Source organism: Leptodactylus fuscus, chromosome 7, assembly GCF_031893055.1.
Source record: "Leptodactylus fuscus isolate aLepFus1 chromosome 7, aLepFus1.hap2, whole genome shotgun sequence".
Taxonomy (NCBI): Eukaryota; Metazoa; Chordata; class Amphibia; order Anura; family Leptodactylidae; genus Leptodactylus; species Leptodactylus fuscus.
The window spans coordinates 33,019,842-33,039,536 of NC_134271.1; the positions used below are offsets into that span (position 1 = coordinate 33,019,842).

General features: G+C 40.5%; 1 protein-coding gene across 1 annotated transcript in view; it reads left to right on the top strand.

Moving 5' to 3' along the window:
• ACTN3 (actinin alpha 3) overlaps nt 1-17,927 on the top strand; it is a 51,509-nt gene extending 33,582 nt beyond the window's left edge. The window contains exons 5-21 of the mRNA XM_075281590.1: nt 13-100; nt 4,719-4,797; nt 7,624-7,705; nt 7,788-7,873; nt 7,965-8,057; nt 9,030-9,260; nt 9,545-9,692; nt 10,395-10,545; nt 11,606-11,714; nt 11,820-11,960; nt 12,747-12,929; nt 13,018-13,152; nt 14,394-14,573; nt 14,875-15,021; nt 15,327-15,392; nt 15,551-15,709; nt 16,878-17,927. Of these exons, the coding sequence (XP_075137691.1) occupies nt 13-100; nt 4,719-4,797; nt 7,624-7,705; nt 7,788-7,873; nt 7,965-8,057; nt 9,030-9,260; nt 9,545-9,692; nt 10,395-10,545; nt 11,606-11,714; nt 11,820-11,960; nt 12,747-12,929; nt 13,018-13,152; nt 14,394-14,573; nt 14,875-15,021; nt 15,327-15,392; nt 15,551-15,709; nt 16,878-17,036 (2,237 nt within the window). The 3' untranslated portion in view covers nt 17,037-17,927. The remainder of the gene's footprint in view (nt 1-12; nt 101-4,718; nt 4,798-7,623; nt 7,706-7,787; nt 7,874-7,964; nt 8,058-9,029; nt 9,261-9,544; nt 9,693-10,394; nt 10,546-11,605; nt 11,715-11,819; nt 11,961-12,746; nt 12,930-13,017; nt 13,153-14,393; nt 14,574-14,874; nt 15,022-15,326; nt 15,393-15,550; nt 15,710-16,877) is intronic.
• Nucleotides 17,928-19,695: the final 1,768 nt, after the last annotated feature.

Below are 19,695 nucleotides of genomic sequence, written 5' to 3' on the forward strand. Positions count from 1 at the left end.
GTGCCTGTTCAGAAACATCTGCTAAGGAAGGATTGCTGCTGTGGTGTCAAAGGAAGACCGCTCCTTACAGGAATGTCAATGTGCAGAACTTCCACATCAGGTAAAATAATATAAAAGAACAGCAAATCGCAAATATTTAACAAAAATATGAATGTATGATAAGAAGGAAGAAATGTAAGTATCATTTGGCCTCTGCAGGAGAAAACGCTGACAATAGACGACTTATGTACGATAGGTAACAGTGTATGAAAGGAAACATTACTAAGGCTAATTGTAGATGATAATACGTATATATTATCTGTAATATAGATACAGCTAAAGGTCCATACTGTAAATCTAAGGAGCTGTTTACATGGAGGAATTTGATGCTGATTTTGAGGTGGAATTAGTCAAAATTTGCTTGCAGAAATTTAGAATTTGGCCCTACCCAATAAAGGTATAATAGACAAAATATAGACAAATTCTACTTTAATATCTGCTTCAAATTCAACGTCAAAGTCTGATTCAAATTTAGCCTCAAAATCCAGTTTTCGTTAAGAAGAAAAAATCTGCTTCAAATTCCTGAAGCCGAAAATTTCTACTTGACTAATTCAGCATCAAATGTGAGCAGTACACATAGCGCACTCAATACAGAACATCCTAAATCTAAATGTAACTTGCCCCTAAAGGAAACTTAATGTTGTACCTGGATGACACTGATGTGTAAGTAGCATGTAAGGTGCAGAAGGAGCGCAGCAGATTTATACACTCACCGGCCACTTTATTAGGTACACCATGCTAGTAACAGGTTGGACCCCCTTTTGCCTTCAGAACTGCCTCAATTCTTCGTGGCATAGATTCAACAAGGTGCTGGAAGCATTCCTCAGAGATTTTGGTCCATATAGACATGATGGCATCACACAGTTGCCGCAGATTTGTCGGCTGCACATCCATGATGCGAATCTCCCGTTCCACCACATCCCAAAGATGCTCTATTGGATTGAGATCTGGTGACTGTGGAGGCCATTGGAGTACAGTGAACTCATTGTCATGTTCAAGAAACCAGTCTGAGATGATTCCAGCTTTATGACATCGCGCATTATCCTGCTGAAAGTAGCCATCAGATGTTGGGTACATTGTGGATATAAAGGGATGGACATGGTCAGCAACAATACTCAGGTAGGCTTTGGCGTTGCAACAATGCTCAATTGGTACCAAGGGGCCCAAAGAGTGCCAAGAAAATATTCCCCACACCATGACACCACCACCACCAACCTGAACCGTTGATACAAGGCAGGATGGATCCATGCTTTCATGTTGTTGACGCCAAATTCTGACCCTACCATCCGAATGTCGCAGCAGAAATCGAGACTCATCAGACCAGGCAACGTTTTTCCAATCTTCAATTGTCCAATTTCGATGAGCTTGTGCAAATTGTAGCCTCAGTTTCCTGTTCTTAGCTGAAAGGAGTGGCACCCGGTGTGGTCTTCTGCTGCTGTAGCCCATCTGCCTCAAAGTTCGACGTACTGTGCGTTCAGAGATGCTCTTCTGGCTACCTTGGTTGTAACGGGTGGCTATTTGAGTCACTGTTGCCTTTCTATCAGCTCGAACCAGTCTGGCCATTCTCCTCTGACCTCTGGCATCAACAACGTGTTTCCGCCCACAGAACTGCCGCTCACTGGATGTTTTTTCTTTTTCGGACCATTCTCTGTAAACCCTAGAGATGGTTGTGCATGAAAATCCCAGTAGATCAGCAGTTTCTGAAATACTCAGACCAGCCCTTCTGGCACCAACAACCATGCCACGTTCACAGGCACTCAAATCACCTTTCTTCCCCATACTGATGCTCGGTTTGAACTGCAGGAGATTGTCTTGACCATGTCTACATGCCTAAATGCACTGAGTTACCGCCATGTGATTGGCTGATTAGAAATTAAGTGTTAACGAGCAGTTGGACAGGTGTACCTAATAAAGTGGCCGGTGAGTGTATATGTGGGGAAAAATTAATATATATTAACTATTAGTAATTCATTTCAATCCCTGCTCTTTCATTGCTTATGAGTCCAGTCAGTGATTGACTTCGCTGTATAACTTTGCATGTAGAGAGAGCTGTCAATCATGGATAAGACTGCTCCCTTGACTCCTAAGCATAGGAAGAACTGGAATGTAAATAAATAAATGTCAAGTTTCACTTAATCTTTTGTCACAGAACTATTTATCAATGTCCCCAGCTCCTCCTGCTCTATAGCATTCTGCCGCCAGTTCAGACACCATGACCGGTTGACTTTACCATTAGGGCATTCTCAGATATAAAATAGATAGCAAAGATTAAAATCTGCCGCCATTATACCAACAATGTAGTACCCCTAAACAGGACAGTACTGCACATGATCCCACCACTCAACAACTTAGGGGTTATAACAACCAGGACTGACCACCCCTCTCCATGGGTCCCATAGCATATCTTAGTACAGGACTGTGTGAATAAGGCCTTATATAGAGCCGAGATATAGCTGTGCACAATCCATCCTTCTGTTGGAGTTAGGCCTTATTCAAACGTCAGTGTTTTGGTCAGGAATTTGCTTAGACTGGCTAAGGTCACATCTGTGCTGGAGTTTCCATTGGCGACACCGTTGCCGAATATCAGCATAGAGTAAAGTCCATTTTCTCTGCCCTTTACGATGCGTCGCATCCTATTATAGTCAATGGGGTCCGCTGGTGTGTGTAAACAGTGTTTCCGCAAGGGGACCTGAACATCGGAGACCACAGCACAGATATGAACTTATCCTCAATGTGTAACATAAAACCAGGATTAAGCCAAAAAATCTTTCCATTATACAATACTGTGCTGAATAAATCACTGACGTCTGAATAACAGATCCTTATTGTATGCTTATTTAATGTATAATTTATCTTATTGCCTATTACCGGTATATCTGCACATAAATAAGGTAAGAAATCTCTTTGAAGTGTTAGAGACTTCCACACAAATTGTGGGTAATTCTACCGACATTTACCTCACAGTACAGAGCGACAGATTTACAAGGTGCCAAGACTCTAAACTCTTCACACATTCTTCTTTCCTGATACCCGGGATCAAAGACAGCTTTCCATTCCTGTCCTTACATTATGTGACTTTGGCTTCTGTCATAAGCTCGGCTTCATTCTGACAACCCTCTATGGAATCTGCTTAAGAGGCAGAACTATGGCGTACATCTGCTGACATCAGTCACAACAACTATTTTTACCTCGCCCCATATCGGAGGTGGCAGGAAACAAGTAAAATACACTGAAATAGTCACAGCCTGAAAATACTGATGAACAACACAGGATTTTATAAGTGCCCTAACTGATCCGGATATTTTACTTATTGTCATATATTGTTATAGGGTTATCTGGTTTCTAAGATGTGATATTGATGGGATAGGCCATCAATATCACATCTATGGAGGTTCAACACCTAGGACCCTCACTAATCACCGATACTGAGGCAGCGTGGATAGGGTATAGACTGGGGGTCAAGAATCCTTTGTGAATATGCCATAAATGTGTATCATCTGTAAGGGCAGGTTCACACGTAGGAATATGCCACAGATTTGTTTCCAATGGCAGAGATCGCAGCAGGTTGCTGATATTTTTGATCTTGCCGCGGATTACGTGTCTTATTCCGCGACTCGAGACTCCCTGCTGTTTAGCCCAATTCATCTGAGCCTAATCAGTGGTGGAAAACCACAAAGGAGTGCCGATGATCTGTGTCGGCATTACGTTGCGGCTAGACTGCGACAAAATATGGTAATGGAAAATGAAGAGGAATTTCTCTTTATCATTTTCTGTCGTATGAACCTACCCTAATTTGTGTTAGATTCCTGTGTAAATTATCAGTGAAAGCCATATAAATTACAGGAGATGGTGGTGGACTTTAGTAAACGGAGAAGTGCTCCAATCCTGGTGGAGATCCAGGGGACATGTATTGAGATAGTCAGGACCTATAAGTACCTGGGTGTGCTCCTCAATAATAAACTGGACTTGGCTGATCACCAGGAGGCGCTGCACAGAAAGGGTCACAGCAGGCTCTACCTGCTCAGGAGGCTGAGGGCCTTTGGAGTCCAGGGGCCACTTCTTAGGGCCTTTTTCAACTCTGTGGTTGGTTCAGCCATCTTTTTCGGTGTGGCCTGCTGGGGGAGCAGTATATCAACCAGGGACAGAAATAGACTTGAGAGGCTGATTAGAAGGGCCAGCTCTGTCCTGGGGAGCCCCCTGGACCCAGTACAGGTGGTGGGTGACAGAAGGATACTGTCCGTGGTGAGCTCCATGCGGGAGAATAAATCCCACCCCATGTGTGGGACCCTGATGGCACTTGGCAATACTGTAAGTGACCGATTGCTTCACCCCAAGTCTGAGAAGGAGCACTATCGTAGTTCCTTCCTCCCAACCGTGATCAGGCTACATAATCTACCATCTGACCAAGTGAAGATCACTCCGCACAGAGAACTAAATGATCCTGAAGTCTTCCTTCTTTCTTTCTTTCTTCTCTTCCTTAGCTATTATGGACTCCTAGTATATCTTCTCTTCTCAGCATATGCGTGCCTACTTCTGTAATATATTACTGTGTATTATCCTGTATCTGTATTACTATGCTGCTGTAACATGCTGAAATTTTCCCACTGTGGGACTATTAAATATAAATATTATCTTATATTCATTGCTTTCTTTCTTTTGTTCTTTTCTTGTAAATAAAGCTGGAAGGATGGCCTTGCACTGTGTGCTCTTATCCATAGACACAGACCCGACCTCATTGACTACTCCAAACTGAGAAAGGTACGGAGAGCTCTGACCATACTCATCATTATAAGGTGAAATATGTCTGATGTAGTGAGCGTCCTTGCTGGTCATTCACTAGACTTCAAGTCTGAACCAGCTGTTTGGAAAAATTCTGTGTAATTCTGAATTGTATTTGTCTTCTACATTTAAAAATTGATTGCCAAATTTATTACAGTAAGTATGCCAGGTTTTTTTTTTTTACATAAGTGTCACATTTTTTGGAGTACAGCTGCTTTTCAGTAAAAATGCCTCACTGTGGGCAGAACAAGGGCATGGGTATAGGTGGGCCAGGAGGATTAGATGTTTTACACCTGAAATCTATGCTAGTCCCTGACTGGCGTTAATTTCATATCTATAACACAGGACCTTCCATGATGTTCCAGAATGAATTAGTCTGCCACTATCGCTCAAAATATTAAAGGAAATGTGTTGCCAGAAAATGACAAATTTTTCAAAATCAAGTTTTATGTTAAATGTATTTTTAAAGAATTTATGGTGAGGATTTAAAAATTTTTCCATATTGTAGAAAAAAAATTCTTAAAAACCCTGCAGTTCTGACACTGTCCACTAGGCTATATAATATTCTGACAGTTCCTGTTTTTTGTAGTATTTTTTTTGCAACAGTTACCTCACTTATCAGCACAGTGATGATCATAGGTATCATATGTATGTAGATAAGACAAAGAATCCATACCTCCCTCTCTTCCCATATTCCTGGTCCTATCCCGCTGTCTTATTTGGCTGGGGGTATGTCCCACCTTCAAGTCATCTGTGTCCTCTGGAGGCGATGTGATGATGTCACTGAAACCTCTGGGAGCAGAAGAAGTGAAGATTAGTATTTTTTATGCTTGGATGGTACCAGGAGAGGGACATAATATTGTGGGGACAACTACAGGGGGACTTTAAACTGTAGAAAAAAAAGACTATATGAGTGGCACCACTTCACTAGTTAATGAGGCAGACTTATCCGTTCTGGGTAAAAAAGCAACAGATTAATGTCGGGCATCAATACTGCTCCTTCTTATCCATTTTTATGAGTGGTGGTGCTCACTGTATAAATAGTGTATACAAAGTCCAAAAAAAAGAGGAAAGAAGCAGGGCACTCACCCAAGCAATATATGTAAAAACTGTAGTCCTTTATTGTAAGTGACACTTTAATGTCCCCCTCCATGTACCTCCACAGTGTAATGTCCCCTTTAAATTGCCCTAGTTTATTGTTTCCTTCCAGATGCTCCCTAGTTTAATGCCCTCCTTGGGTTTTGCCCAATTTAATGTCCCTCTCCAGCTGCTACCACAGTTTAAAGTCCAAAAAAGAGGAAAGAAGCAGGGCACTCACCCGAGCAATATATGTAAAAACTGTAGTCCTTTATTTCATTCCTCTAAAAACACTTCAGTGCATCAAGGGAAAGATGGTAACATTGTAAGTGACGACCGTTTCATGCTATACGCATATCATCAGACTTGCGTATAGCATGAAACGGTCGTCGCTTCACAATGTTACCATCTTTCCCTTGATGCACTGAAGTGTTTTTAGAAGAATGAAATATAGGACTACGGTTTTTACATATATTGCTCGGGTGAGTGCCCTGCTTCTTTCCTCTTTTTTGGACTTTAAACTGTGGTAGCAGCTGAAGAGGGAGATTAAACTGGGCAAAACCCAAGGAGGGCATTAAACTAGGGAGCATCTGGAAGGAAACAATAAACTAGGACAATTTAAAGGGGACATACTGTGAAGGAGGGGGAAATTAAACTGTGGAGGTACATGGAGGGGGACATTAAAGTGAGGGCAACTGGAGAGGAACATTAAACTTGATGGTGACATTATACGATGGAGGTAGCTGGAGAGGGAAATTAAACTGTAGAAGTAGTTGGAAGGGGATATTAAACTGTGGGGATAGCTGGAGGGGAACGTTCAATTGTGAGTGTTCCAAGAGAGAGACTATATACTGTGGGGGCAATTGGAATCCCCCTTATAATGTGGGGTCATCTCATGTTAGGAACATTGTACGGTGTGAGAATGGGTGGGGTAAAAGTAAAAGTGGGTGGGGCTAAATACACTGCAGTGCACTATGCGTGCCGCACATTCCATACTTCTCTCTGTCCATTGATAGTTGGGAGGTATTCTCAGAATCCACCAGTCACAATAGGTGATATCACAGCTTATCTATTCCCTTCTGTACACAATGACCTCAACCCAACGCACGTATCACATTGAAAGCAATAGGTAAAGTTTCATTCATTTACAGTTAATAAAAGATGAAAGATGCGTAGAGTCAACGACTGGAAATATTCATTGTATACATTTGTAGTCTTGAAAGCCTCTGCTGTCACACAACTTTTGTTAGTGTCCGTTGCTGACATTTTTTGACGGATGTTTACAACGGTAGTGTGAACGCCCGCCAACATATTCCAGCTGCAGGTCCGTACTACTACTAGTCAAAAAGAACAAAAAATGATTTGCCATTTGGCTACCAGGAGCTCGGCCCCTGCCTTTCCCCTGTCAATCCCTGCAGTGACTAACAGACTGTGGAGTGGAAACCCGCATACAAAACAGCTTGTCAATCGCAACCCTGGTAGGCTGGGGGAAATGGAGAGAGGCATTGGAGTGAATCCACTGGACGCATAAACTATGTGGCCAGTACATTCTTTCGGCACATCTAGTAGCCAAATGGAGCAACATGTAATATGCTGCCCTACATAGTGCGTGACTCTGTGTGTGCAAAGTCCTGGTAGGGATGATCTATATTTTCTTCATATTGATGCATTGTTCTATACATTCATTGTTTCATGCAATAAAACGGTCTCACTTGGCAATCCCAATAGGATGACCCCATTGGTAACCTGAACACCGCCTTTGATGTAGCAGAAAAGTTCCTGGATATTCCCAAGATGTTGGATGCAGAAGGTGTGCGATTTATAAAAAGCTGAGGTGTGGAATAAGACAGCTGCAGGCGACACCATACATTACATGTTACTCTTTTCTACAGATATCGTAAATACACCCAAGCCAGACGAAAAGGCCATTATGACATATGTGTCCTGCTTCTACCATGCATTTGCTGGAGCTGAGCAGGTAATAACAATCAAAATGTACATCCTCTTTATAATATATGGCAGTATTTTCATGTTCATCTAAATATATGTTTGTTTGTTTTTTCATACAGGCTGAGACTGCAGCAAATAGGATCTGTAAAGTTCTTGCAGTAAACCAGGAAAATGAAAAGTTGATGGAAGAATATGAAAAGTTAGCAAGTGAGGTTAGTCGAACACCCCACTGTTAGTATACTTGACTTTGCTTTCTTATTCCAAAATACATTTATAATGGTTGTAAATGAAATAAAAACACGGTCACTTTACTTGTACCGTTTCCCCACAAATAAATCATCCCCCGAAAGTAAGACATAGCACAGGTTTTGTTGAATTGCCTAATATAAGGCATCCCTCAAAAGTAAGACATCCCCCAATAATAATATTTCTTTGCAAAGATTGTATGAAGGAAAACCTTGCAGCCAGCTGAACACTGTGCGCGATGTACAAAGGTATGCCGGCTGCTGACACCGCTGCGGTACGTTGTATCCACTGTTCCCGCTGCGGTAGGATGAGCTGGGAGATGCCCACTGTTCATACACTAACCATCGTATGCGGCAGGGGGTCCACTCTCCCAGCTCATCCCACAGCAGCAGGAACAGTGGATACAACGTACGGTATAACAGCAGCGGCAACAGCCAGCTTTCCTGTGCACACGGAGCACTGCGCACAGCGTTCAGCCAGCTGCAATGTTTTTCTTCATACAGTCTTTGCGCAGCAAGCGCATCTCAACATAGTGCAGTGGTAGCAGCAGTACACAAAAATAAAATAAGACATCCCCTGAAAATAAGACATAGCATATCTTTAGGATCAAAATTTAATATAAGACACTGTCTTATTTTCGGGGAAACACGGTATGATCACCACGCCCATTAGGAAATGTCATTGATAGACCGCTGACAAATTGTCTGGCCTAGAAATATCTGTGTAATGGAAAAACAGATATATCTGCTAAATAAAAAATACATTTCCAAATCTGCAAATACCAGGGAGAATAATATTCTAAAAATAAAATATTCTAGCAATGGAATTCCCTTAGAAATTGATGGCATTTCAGACATATTATTACAATCTTGATCACTATTAGTAGTAATGTTATTATTTTATTATAATTACTTTATAATTTTAATTTCATTCTTTAGCTTCTGGAATGGATCCGCCGCACTATCCCTTGGTTGGAAAATAGGACCCCAGAAAAAGCAATGAGTGCCATGCAGAAGAAACTGGAGGATTTCAGAGATTACAGAAGAGTCCACAAACCACCCCGTGTTCAGGAGAAGTGCCAGCTGGAAATTAACTTTAATACCCTGCAAACCAAGCTGAGACTCAGCAACCGCCCCGCATTCATGCCATCCGAGGGCAAAATGGTTTCTGTAAGTATAGTATAGCAGGGTATACATAGAATTATGCAATGTTGTCTACTGTATTCACTTAGGCGGGCAACATTAAGTTCTATTAAGGAGTATTCCAGTAATTACAAGTTTATTCCCTAACCACAGAACAGGGGATAACTATAGATGAATGGGGGTCCGACTCCTGGACCCTGAGAAGTGAATACACTGAATAGAGGAGAACTTGTAATTGCTAAAATACCCCTTTAATTTGTTATTTGGTGGTCGTATAAAAACAAATCACTCACCAAGATATTTTTCATCAGGATATCGCCAATGCCTGGAAAGGTCTGGAGCAAGTAGAAAAGGGTTATGAAGAATGGCTTCTTCTAGAAATCAGGAGACTGGAGAGACTGGAGCATCTGGCAGAAAAATTTAGGCAGAAGGCCACTCTTCATGAGTCCTGGACCAGAGGTAGGTGGACATCTGCTCTAATAACACGGAAGCTGACTGCACGCAATTTCTTAAAATTTAAGCGTTTTTTAGCTGCATTTTGCTACATGAGTCCTTAACCTAAGATGGGAACTGTGGCTCTTTTAAAGGGGTTTTCTGTGCTAAAAATATTGATGACCTATCCTAGGAGTAGGTTATCAGTAATAGATTGTTGAGCATCTGATATCTGGCACCCCCACTGATCAACTTTTCTTAGTAGCTGATATACAGAGAATGGAGCATGAAGCAGACAGCTTATCTCTATATAGTGATCAAACCAAGTTACTGCAGATCATATTTCCTTTACCAGTTGGTGACTGGTTGATTGACTAGTCTTAATTTTGGTTGGCTTTCCATCTATCAGTCCCCCATTAGCAGATGATGTCTATCTTATGCTATACATTGTGGGATATATTGATCCAAGAAGAAACATAAGAAAGACACATCGGAATGGCAGTAAAATTCCTTCTGCAAAGTTGATACTATAAATATAGTACATAGAAAAAGAAAGCCAAATGCTGCATAGTGAGCAGATGACTAGCGGTTGCCCACAACTGATGTATAAAGTTGTATTATAAAATTAATCTACCATCTTTTTTCTCCCATGTCTCAGTGGGCACATAAATACCGCTATAGAGGAGGACCAGACTTCTCATCTATTGTCTGCCTTTTTATTCTGTGCAGGAAAGGAAGAACTGCTGTCTCAGAAAGATTATGAATCAGCTTCTCTTATGGAGATTAGAGCCCTTGTGCGCAAACATGAAGCCTTTGAGAGTGATCTGGCCGCCCACCAGGACCGCGTGGAACAGATCGCAGCTATTGCTCAGGAGCTGAAGTGAGTTTAAGCCTCTATTCAGATGACCATGATGCAAACGGCAAAAATTGACATTTTTTTCACAGCCTTTTTTCCTCGGTAGGGCAACATTTTTCATTGATCTTTTAGACTTAAGTCTATTGAGGGATCTATAAGGAAAATGTTTTTGTTTTTCTTTTTGTACCGTGTTAGCCAGTGGGTAAGATATATAAAAAACAAAAAACTTGAGAGTCTTCAGTAGTTGATACCTTTTTTTGAGGGATCTGTGATAGTGAGCAAAAATCGGTCATGTGAATGACCCAAATCAAAGTAATTGATCTTAATCCAGCCATGTGATGGACATAAACATTGTTTGTGTGAATAGAAATTTACCCCACATTCAGACGACTGAGTTTATATACATTATAGAAATCAATTCAGATTGTCAGGTTCATCTCCAGCAGCAGCAACCTCTGAGGTGGCTTTCCAGCCAAGCTCTGACCAAAGTCTACTCTCCCAGCAGACTTCTTAGGATCAGTGCACACAGAGTTTTTTTGGTGCTGATTTTGACGCTGAATCTGCCTCAAAATCGGCCTAAAAAAAAGACTCCCAATAGAGTTCTGTTGGAAGGCTTTTTTTGAGGCGGAATCAGTGTCAAAGTCAGCGCCTAAAAACTGTGTGCGCTGACCCTTATGCCTCACTAACAAGGCCAAACCGAGGCAGTTGGGTTGCCGCTTCAGTGTCCACAAGTTGTGGACTGGAGAGGATGGGAATGACAAGTCCCACTACCAACCTACCTGCCATTCCCTAAAAATCCAGCCCAGTGCACTGAACTTAAAAAATGCTCAGCAAAGTTGTCTGCTGAGAACAAACTGTTCTGGATTTTTCTCATCTCACCCACCTGAGCAGTCTGGGTGATGTACACCCCCTCCAGCACTTTACTAGCCATGGGATTATAAGGGTGTATGCTCTATTCCTGTAGGCCTTCCACTGGATTATCAATAGAATATATTCATGTTTTTAGCAAGATACCTCAGCAGTCTCCATGTTGTTTCAATGATTACTGTTTAGAAAAATCATATAACATTGTGTGTCCCCACAGTGAGCTTGACTACCATGATGCTGCTGCTGTCAATAGCCGTTGTCAGGCAATCTGTGACCAGTGGGACACTCTTGGCACCCTGACACAAAAGAGAAGAGATGCTCTTGAGGTAGAGTAACCGATATATAATATTACAGATATTACATAGCAAAGCTGATGAAGTTGTCGTGTAAAGAATTCAAACTTACAATGAAGATGTATTGTTTCCTCCCAGCGTGTAGAGAAGCTCTTGGAAACCATCGACCAGTTGTATCTGGAGTTCGCCAAGAGAGCCGCGCCATTTAATAACTGGATGGATGGAGCTACAGAGGATTTGCAGGATATGTTTATTGTACACAGTATTGAAGAGATCCAGGTGAGTATATACCCTGTATATCCCATGCACCAGGCACAATGCAGTAATCAGAGATCTGTCCTAGGATAGATTGGTTCTAATAGCAACAGGCAGAAATCTACTTATAGGAAGTTACCCAATATTGTATGCAATTTATATATAGCACTACAATGTAAGATTATATATAGAATTACACGTAGAATTATACACGATCAATATATACATATAATGGAGTTCAAGGAGGAATTTAAAATCTATTATGGTGTGTTCAAAATAGGATCAATGGAAATCAGAACTGTAAGTCGATGGGATTCTGTCTAATCCCAGTCCCCACATTGCATCAAAGTATCCGCAGTGGAAATGCTGCAATTTCAAAAATTGGTGCGTTTTTGTAAATCACAGTATGTCAACTATACCTACGGAAACTATGGCATCTTCCATATAGGAATAATAGGTGCAGGAAGTCCAAAGAAGATGAAAATCGCTGCGGAAAAACCGCAATGCATGTCCTGCAGCGCTCTTTGGCTGTGGTTATGTGAGGCCTTAGCCTATACGGGTATTTTTCTGTGATGTGTGGATGGGATTAGCCAGACTCCCATTCACTTTGTAGGTAATGTAAAATGCTACATTTTTTGCCGCAACATTTCCTCCGTGGCCAAAACGCTGCGTTTTCGCAACGTGGGCCTAAAGTACGAAATTTGCAGAGGGCTTGTTTTATTGTAAGCAGTTTTTCTTTGTTCTCTTTTGCTTTAAATCATTTAACACAGCAACACCTGATAATATTTGCTTGACTTTTCTTATTTCCAGAGCCTCATTACAGCACATGAACAATTCAAGGCAACTCTCCCTGAGGCTGACAAGGAAAAAATTTCAATTTTGGGCATCCAGGCTGAAATTCAGAAAATTGCTCAGACTTATGGAATCAAGTTATCTGGAATTAACCCATACACCAACCTCACCCACCTTGACATTGCCAATAAGTGGGAGGCGGTGAGTATACAAAAAATAAAATATTGAAATTTTATTGAATATTTTGGAAACTTAAATACTTACCGTAATGTTGTTTTTCTTTTAACAGGTGAAACAACTGGTTCCCCACAGAGACCAAACCTTGCAGGAGGAGCTGGCCCGTCAACAGGCTAATGAGCGCTTGCGTCGCCAGTTTGCAGCACAAGCCAATGTCATTGGACCCTGGATCCAGACCAAGATGGAGGTTGGTTCAATGGCATCAAAGTTATGATATTAGGATGAATGAATTATTCTATCCTGAACACTTAATGCAGTATTATAAGGCGTGTACTTAGCCTCTCAGCTGCCTGAGGCGAAAGGCGTCCCCCACAAGAAAAAATAAATCTGAGTTTAAACAGTATTAGCTTTACACAAACATCTATGCAATAAGTTATAAAAATGGTGACTTCCAGTTGAACGCTGCCTGACATTTTTGTAGCTAGAAGTGGTGGTTACGGCACAGTAGGGGGTCACACAATATAACTCCATTCACAAACATTAAGTGAAGGAGTCACGGTGACTTGGTGATCAATGGTCACATGATGGGACCATAATTGCCATGTAATTGCCTCAGTATATGGTTCCTTTTTTGGTCCTCACATGTATCATTCCCCCTAATTTGCCCACCATACATAATATGGCCCCCTTCTTTTGGCTCCCACACATAGTACTGCCCACTTGTTTTGGGACCCACAAGTAATGATGCCCCCTTTTTTTAACCCCACACATATTGCTGAATTTTTGGGCCAGTAGAAATAATATTGCCACTTTTTTTGGCCCCTACACGGTGATGTTAGGCTACTACCATTTGGATTATTCCAAGATGTAATGGATAATATTTTACTTGTCCATCCCACTCCTATGCAGAACCACTGCCCCTTTGGTCTTCAGGGTGTCCTGCGCAGTATGTCTTAACACTGAAGAACATCTGGATGTAACATCCTGGTGTTCTTCAGAGTGACATGGAGGATGAAGGAGAGGTTGTGTAGGACAGGAGCAAGAAGGGTAAGTAAAATATGGGCCACTACCTGTTTCTGTAAGAAGGCCCTGCTTGAGGTGACAGTAGTTGGTAGTTGTGCCCCAGACTATTACCTCAAGACAAAAAACCTTTATGCAAGAGCATTTGTTATGTGCATTATGGGATATACTACTACCAAGTTTTAAGAGCTCCCACTATACAGCTACAAAAGTGAGTTTGTGGGACTGTGACAAGTCTCCAGTACATAAAGTGAATGGGAGATACGGAAACAACTGAGTGCGTTTGGGTGTTTCCATATCACTTATACCCTCAATGGAAAGTGATTGAACTTATATACTCACTGCTTTCCTGTAACTGGGAAACCCTCATATGAAATCTCATTGCAGTTTACAAAAAGTAATTTTTGCACTGATATTATGAAATCTTGGTTACTGGTAATACATTTCTGTTTAATTACCTCTTTTTAGGAGATCGGTCGCATATCTGTGGACATTAGCAGCTCTTTGGAAGACCAGATGAACCACCTCAAGCAGTATGAACAGAATATCATCTCTTACAAGTCCAACATTGATAAACTTGAGGGAGATCATCAACTCATCCAAGAGTCTCTGATCTTTGACAACAAACACACCAGCTACAGTATGGAGGTAAGAAAGCGTCTTTGAAGAATATCTGATATTTTATTTCTGCTGAATAACTTTAATTGATTTAATTTATAATAATATTTCTTCTGACTAAACATTACTTTTTTATTACTGCATTGTCCAGCCACAAACTTCAAATGTGTTAGTAAATCAATATAACTTTAAAAAAAAAAACTGAGTTAATAGAGAAGGATTCCAGTAAGATCGAGGTCACACAAGGCATTGCATTGTCATGAAAGTTGACGTAATATTTCTTTGCTTACATTTAGATGATAACATTTTATGTTATATTTTACTTTTTTAGCACATTCGTGTTGGATGGGAGCAGCTTCTTACTACAATTGCTAGGACCATCAATGAAGTTGAAAACCAGATTCTGACCCGTGATGCCAAGGGCATCAGCCAAGAACAGATGAATGAGTTCCGCGCTTCATTCAACCACTTTGACAGGGTGAGCGTTCCCTACTCATCCAGATCACCATGTTGGCCAAAAATATTAATATTTATAATTTAATACAGTGATTAAACTATGGCGCCATATAAGCAATAATATCCATAAATGCTTTTTTTTTCTATATTTTACCATTCCCACTCTGTGTAGAATAACTAGAATGATAAACCAGATAACCAAGAAACAAGTTGTTGTTCACATTCATTGGAATCTGCGGCTGCAGCAATAACCCGCACAATTTTTACCCTTATTGTAATGTATGTTTAATATTTTCTAAACAAAGTTTTATTCTCTCTTACCTGCAGAAGAGGAATGGCATGATGGATCCTGATGACTTCCGTGCTTGCCTGATTTCCATGGGTTACGATCTGGTAAGACTCCGAATAAAATCCAGCTGAATAATAAAGACATTTTAAGACATTTTTCAGTTTTCTTTAAAGCAGTAAGTTTTTTTAAATTAATTTTCTAATGCTAGTGAACTTTCTATTCTTTATTCCAAAATTTTCAATATGGTTTCTTCATTTCGCAGGGTGAAGTTGAGTTTGCTCGCATCATGACTTTGGTTGATGCCAACAATACAGGAGTTGTGACCTTCCAGGCCTTCATTGACTTCATGACTCGGGAGACAGCAGAAACAGACACTGCTGAACAAGTTATGGCTTCATTCAAGATCTTGGCTTCAGATAAGGTTAGTAGAAAACTAAACTTTATTTATATTTTATTTCATTTTCCATGACTTTGACCATGGAGCTTCATAATAGATGCCATTTCCTATTCTGTAGAGATCACTTTAGTAGTCATCTCATTATCATCACAGTAAGGATATAGATAGATGGCACAGGATCACACTGTACACACACTGAAGTCAATGAACATCTCCAGCGTAAAGATAGTCCATGTGACTGCTGAAAAGCATATCTCTGAATGCTGTAAAGAGCATCTCAGCAAGATGACTGCCCCCTATATTCCTGTACAGAAAAAAAAAAAAGAGAATAGATATACAGTATACCATCAAAAAATTAAGACAAATGAAAAAAAAAGAATCATCAGATTAGAAAAAAAAAAAGATATATCAGTATCTGATATTTTAGGGGCTGTGCTGTTGTGGAGACTTATTCCCTCTCCACAGGACTGAATGTAGAATTTGGGCTCCTAGTGATTGAACACTTATTCCCTGCCCTCTGGATAGAGAATAAATGTTCATAACTGGACAACCCTTTTAAAGAAGACCTTTCACCACTCGGGGCACATGCGGTTTAATACACCTCTAGAAAGCAGACAGTGCGCTGAATTCAGCGCACTATCGACTTTCATGTTCTGTGCCCCCGGTGAAGAGCTATCGGTGCCGGTACTGTAGCTCTTCACTGTCAGAAGGGAATTTCTGACAGTCAGTCAGGGACGCCCTTTCTTCATAGCAGCGTCTATTGCGCTGTACTGTAAGAGTGGTGAGGAACGCCCCCCTCCCCTCCTGATAGTACTCATCCATAGACAAGGAGAGGGGGGGGCTCGTACCTCACCTCTCAGCGTCATTGCTGGGCGGTAAGCAACGACCCCTCACACAGTACAGCGCAATAGACACTGGTGTCAGGAGGGGTGTTCCTGACTGACTGTCAAACGCCTTTCTGACAGTGAAGAGCTATGGTACCAGCACCGATGGCTCTTCTCTGGGGGCACAGATCATGAAAGCAGACAATGCGCTGAATTCAGCACACTGTCGGCTTTCTAGCCCAGGATGGTGAAAGGTCCTCTTTAACTATGGTAAAAAAAAAATCAAGTGATACATTCCCTTTAAGTGAATAGCATTGTCTGCTCCACCAAGTTCCAACAGTCTGATTGTTCTTTTTTCTTATTTTCAGAACTACATCACCATTGAAGAACTCCGTAGAGAGCTGCCCCCAGAACAAGCCGAATATTGCATCACACGCATGACAAAATACATGGGTGCAGATTCAGTTTCTGGAGCTCTGGATTACATGTCCTTCTCCAGTGCTCTTTATGGAGAGAGTGATCTGTAAAAAAAAAAGAAAAAAAAAAAGCACCTTTCACCTATTTCCCTTGACTGTTCCCAAGCTCTACTCCCCTTCCCTGTGCCTTAATCATTTATCTAAAGACAAGACAACCTTCGGAAAGTGTAGCACTGTGCCAAATAAAATGTATATATACACTTTATTCACCGAATATAGCTGAAGAGTTGTTACCAAACATTATGTTGTCATCATATAGTATCCCTTTGTAATATGGCAGGTTTATCTTTTAGGGTATTTATTTTATTCTTATTTCAGCTCCATGGTGTTATGTGACATTATCTATTTTATCGATATTTGATATTCAGTTCCAGAAGCACCAAAGCAGGATGCACTTTGCTGTAGCATTGTCATCTTCTTACAATATAGCCATAACTCATCATTTATTGTGTAACTAGAATCAGTAGTCATTGTGCATCAGTAGAAGTATCGAGCCGTGTGGTTACTGTGCTCATCCAAATGGAAATCGTCCATATAAATGTTGGACCACGTTACCATTTTGGGTTTTCTAGCACATCACGTGTCAACCCCGTAAGTGTATATATACATTTTTTTCAATCAAGGATTGCTGTATTTTCAAGAAGGTAGAATTTGTAGTTTAGCTTTCCGGGCAAGTAGCATAAATGATACTTTTGTAATGTGCACGAATCCTTGAAGCAACATAAGGTCATTGAAAGTGGTTAAAAAGAGTGGGACTCGGTATCAAGGTTGGTGAACTGTCACTGAGCCAATACATGTCCGTAATGTGCCTGTGTACCCAGTGTGGTGTGCATATGGTTCAGGAATTATTTTTTAACACGTAACATTGTCAACCATTTCTTTGGCCTACTCTCAGAAAAAAAACTCCTCTAAATATCAGAGGAAATAAATGTGAATATTTAATGGTTGTTGATTGTTTTGTTCTACTTACAGTTCAAAGACTAACCATACACAGAAAAAAAACGTACATACATCTCACTGGGACTGTTATTATATGTTATCTTAAGAATAGAAACCCAAAAGAACGTCATTTATGCCCATACACTTCAGTCTAAAGTTGAAAAAAATGGACAATTCCAACATTTGTTTGTGAAATTGTTGGTAAAGACAGGCACATAGTGCAACGGTCTTTATATTGCACTTTATATAAGATAAGATAATCCTTTAATAGTCCCACAATGGGAAAATTTCAGTGATACAGTTTCATAGATGGTACAGTAGTATATAACAAGAGAGAAAACACATACAAGCTCATGGCAGATAGAGAAATCCTAGGAATCATAGCAACTAAAAAGAAAGAAACACAGACACACTGCAGGATCATTTAGTTCTCTGTGCAGATTGATGTTAATAATACAGCCGACTGTGGTTGGAGGACACGAGGAGGGGGTCACAGCATGTAGATATAACAGGCAGGATATATTGCAGATGGGCTAGTATTATTAAGAGAGTTTAGCATTTTAATAATTCCAGGGCACTATAACTGAAATCTACACCAGTAAGGAACTGGGGGAGGGGTTGGGGGTTCAGATATAACTCACAGTATTTTTCTGGTGTGAGTAGTCTGTAGTGCCAGGGCATCCCTGCCCCGCTCACATTGATCTACAAAAGTGGTGAGAAGGTCAGAAAATGATCAAAGTGGCACATTTTTGGAGCATTTTTTTGGCCATATGACAAAAATGCGCCACTTTTGAACCAGAAAATTGGCTTGCTCATGCTATTAAATTTGCCCCATTGTCTGAAAGAAGCTGTCTGTGTTCTACATTTTCCTCCAAAAGACAAGAACATTCTTTATTTAAAAGAATATTCTTAGAGCGTTCCCAAACAAATTGTTCGACCTTCGATGAGTGTCACTGAAGTTTAATGGGGCATTTGAACTACTGTAAAGGCGAATATGGGCTAAAATGTATATGGCTGCATCTGCGAAACACTTATCCGCCATTCATTCAACAGTTGTTTCGCCACCAACCTACTCTAAGTCTGTCTAATTTGTTTGCCTACCTTAAGGATGATGGGCTGGCCTTGTTGTTAGTAGTACATCAAGATAAGTAACAGTATGTGTTTGATCAGGATGGAAATACAGAGGAATGATCAGTAGATGTGACAGATGGCATTTGCCTAAAGTATCTACCTAACTTGTGCTCCAAAATTTGGAGAGGAGAGCGCCAGCCTATACATCCGTATAGTATATATTTAAATATGAAGATGGAGCCGTACATGCATGGTGTTCACTTATGTATCAGTCCCACATGCCAACAGTAAATGTTATATCAATCTTTTTCTAAAGGACATAAATCTAAACAGATCATTGAAATAAATGTTCCCACATAAGTAATAGAAACATACTAGAAAGACATTGTTCTGCGAAAAACAACCTTATTGGCAGAGACATATCAATAAATGGTTCTAAATAAATAACGTGTCTTGATAAAGTTACTGTATTCTGTAAAGTTATTTAACTTAGGTATACACTTCTATCATCTTTACTGTCCTTCAACTACCAGTCCGCAGTTATAGACAATCTTCTTAGCTGCATCTATCACTCCATTGTTAAAATTAAGCATTAATGTTACAGAAAAAATATTTCAAGTTAAATATTTAGTATCTAGTAAAGGTTTTATCTCACACCAATCACAGCTACATTGATCATTGTGTCTATATAATATAATCT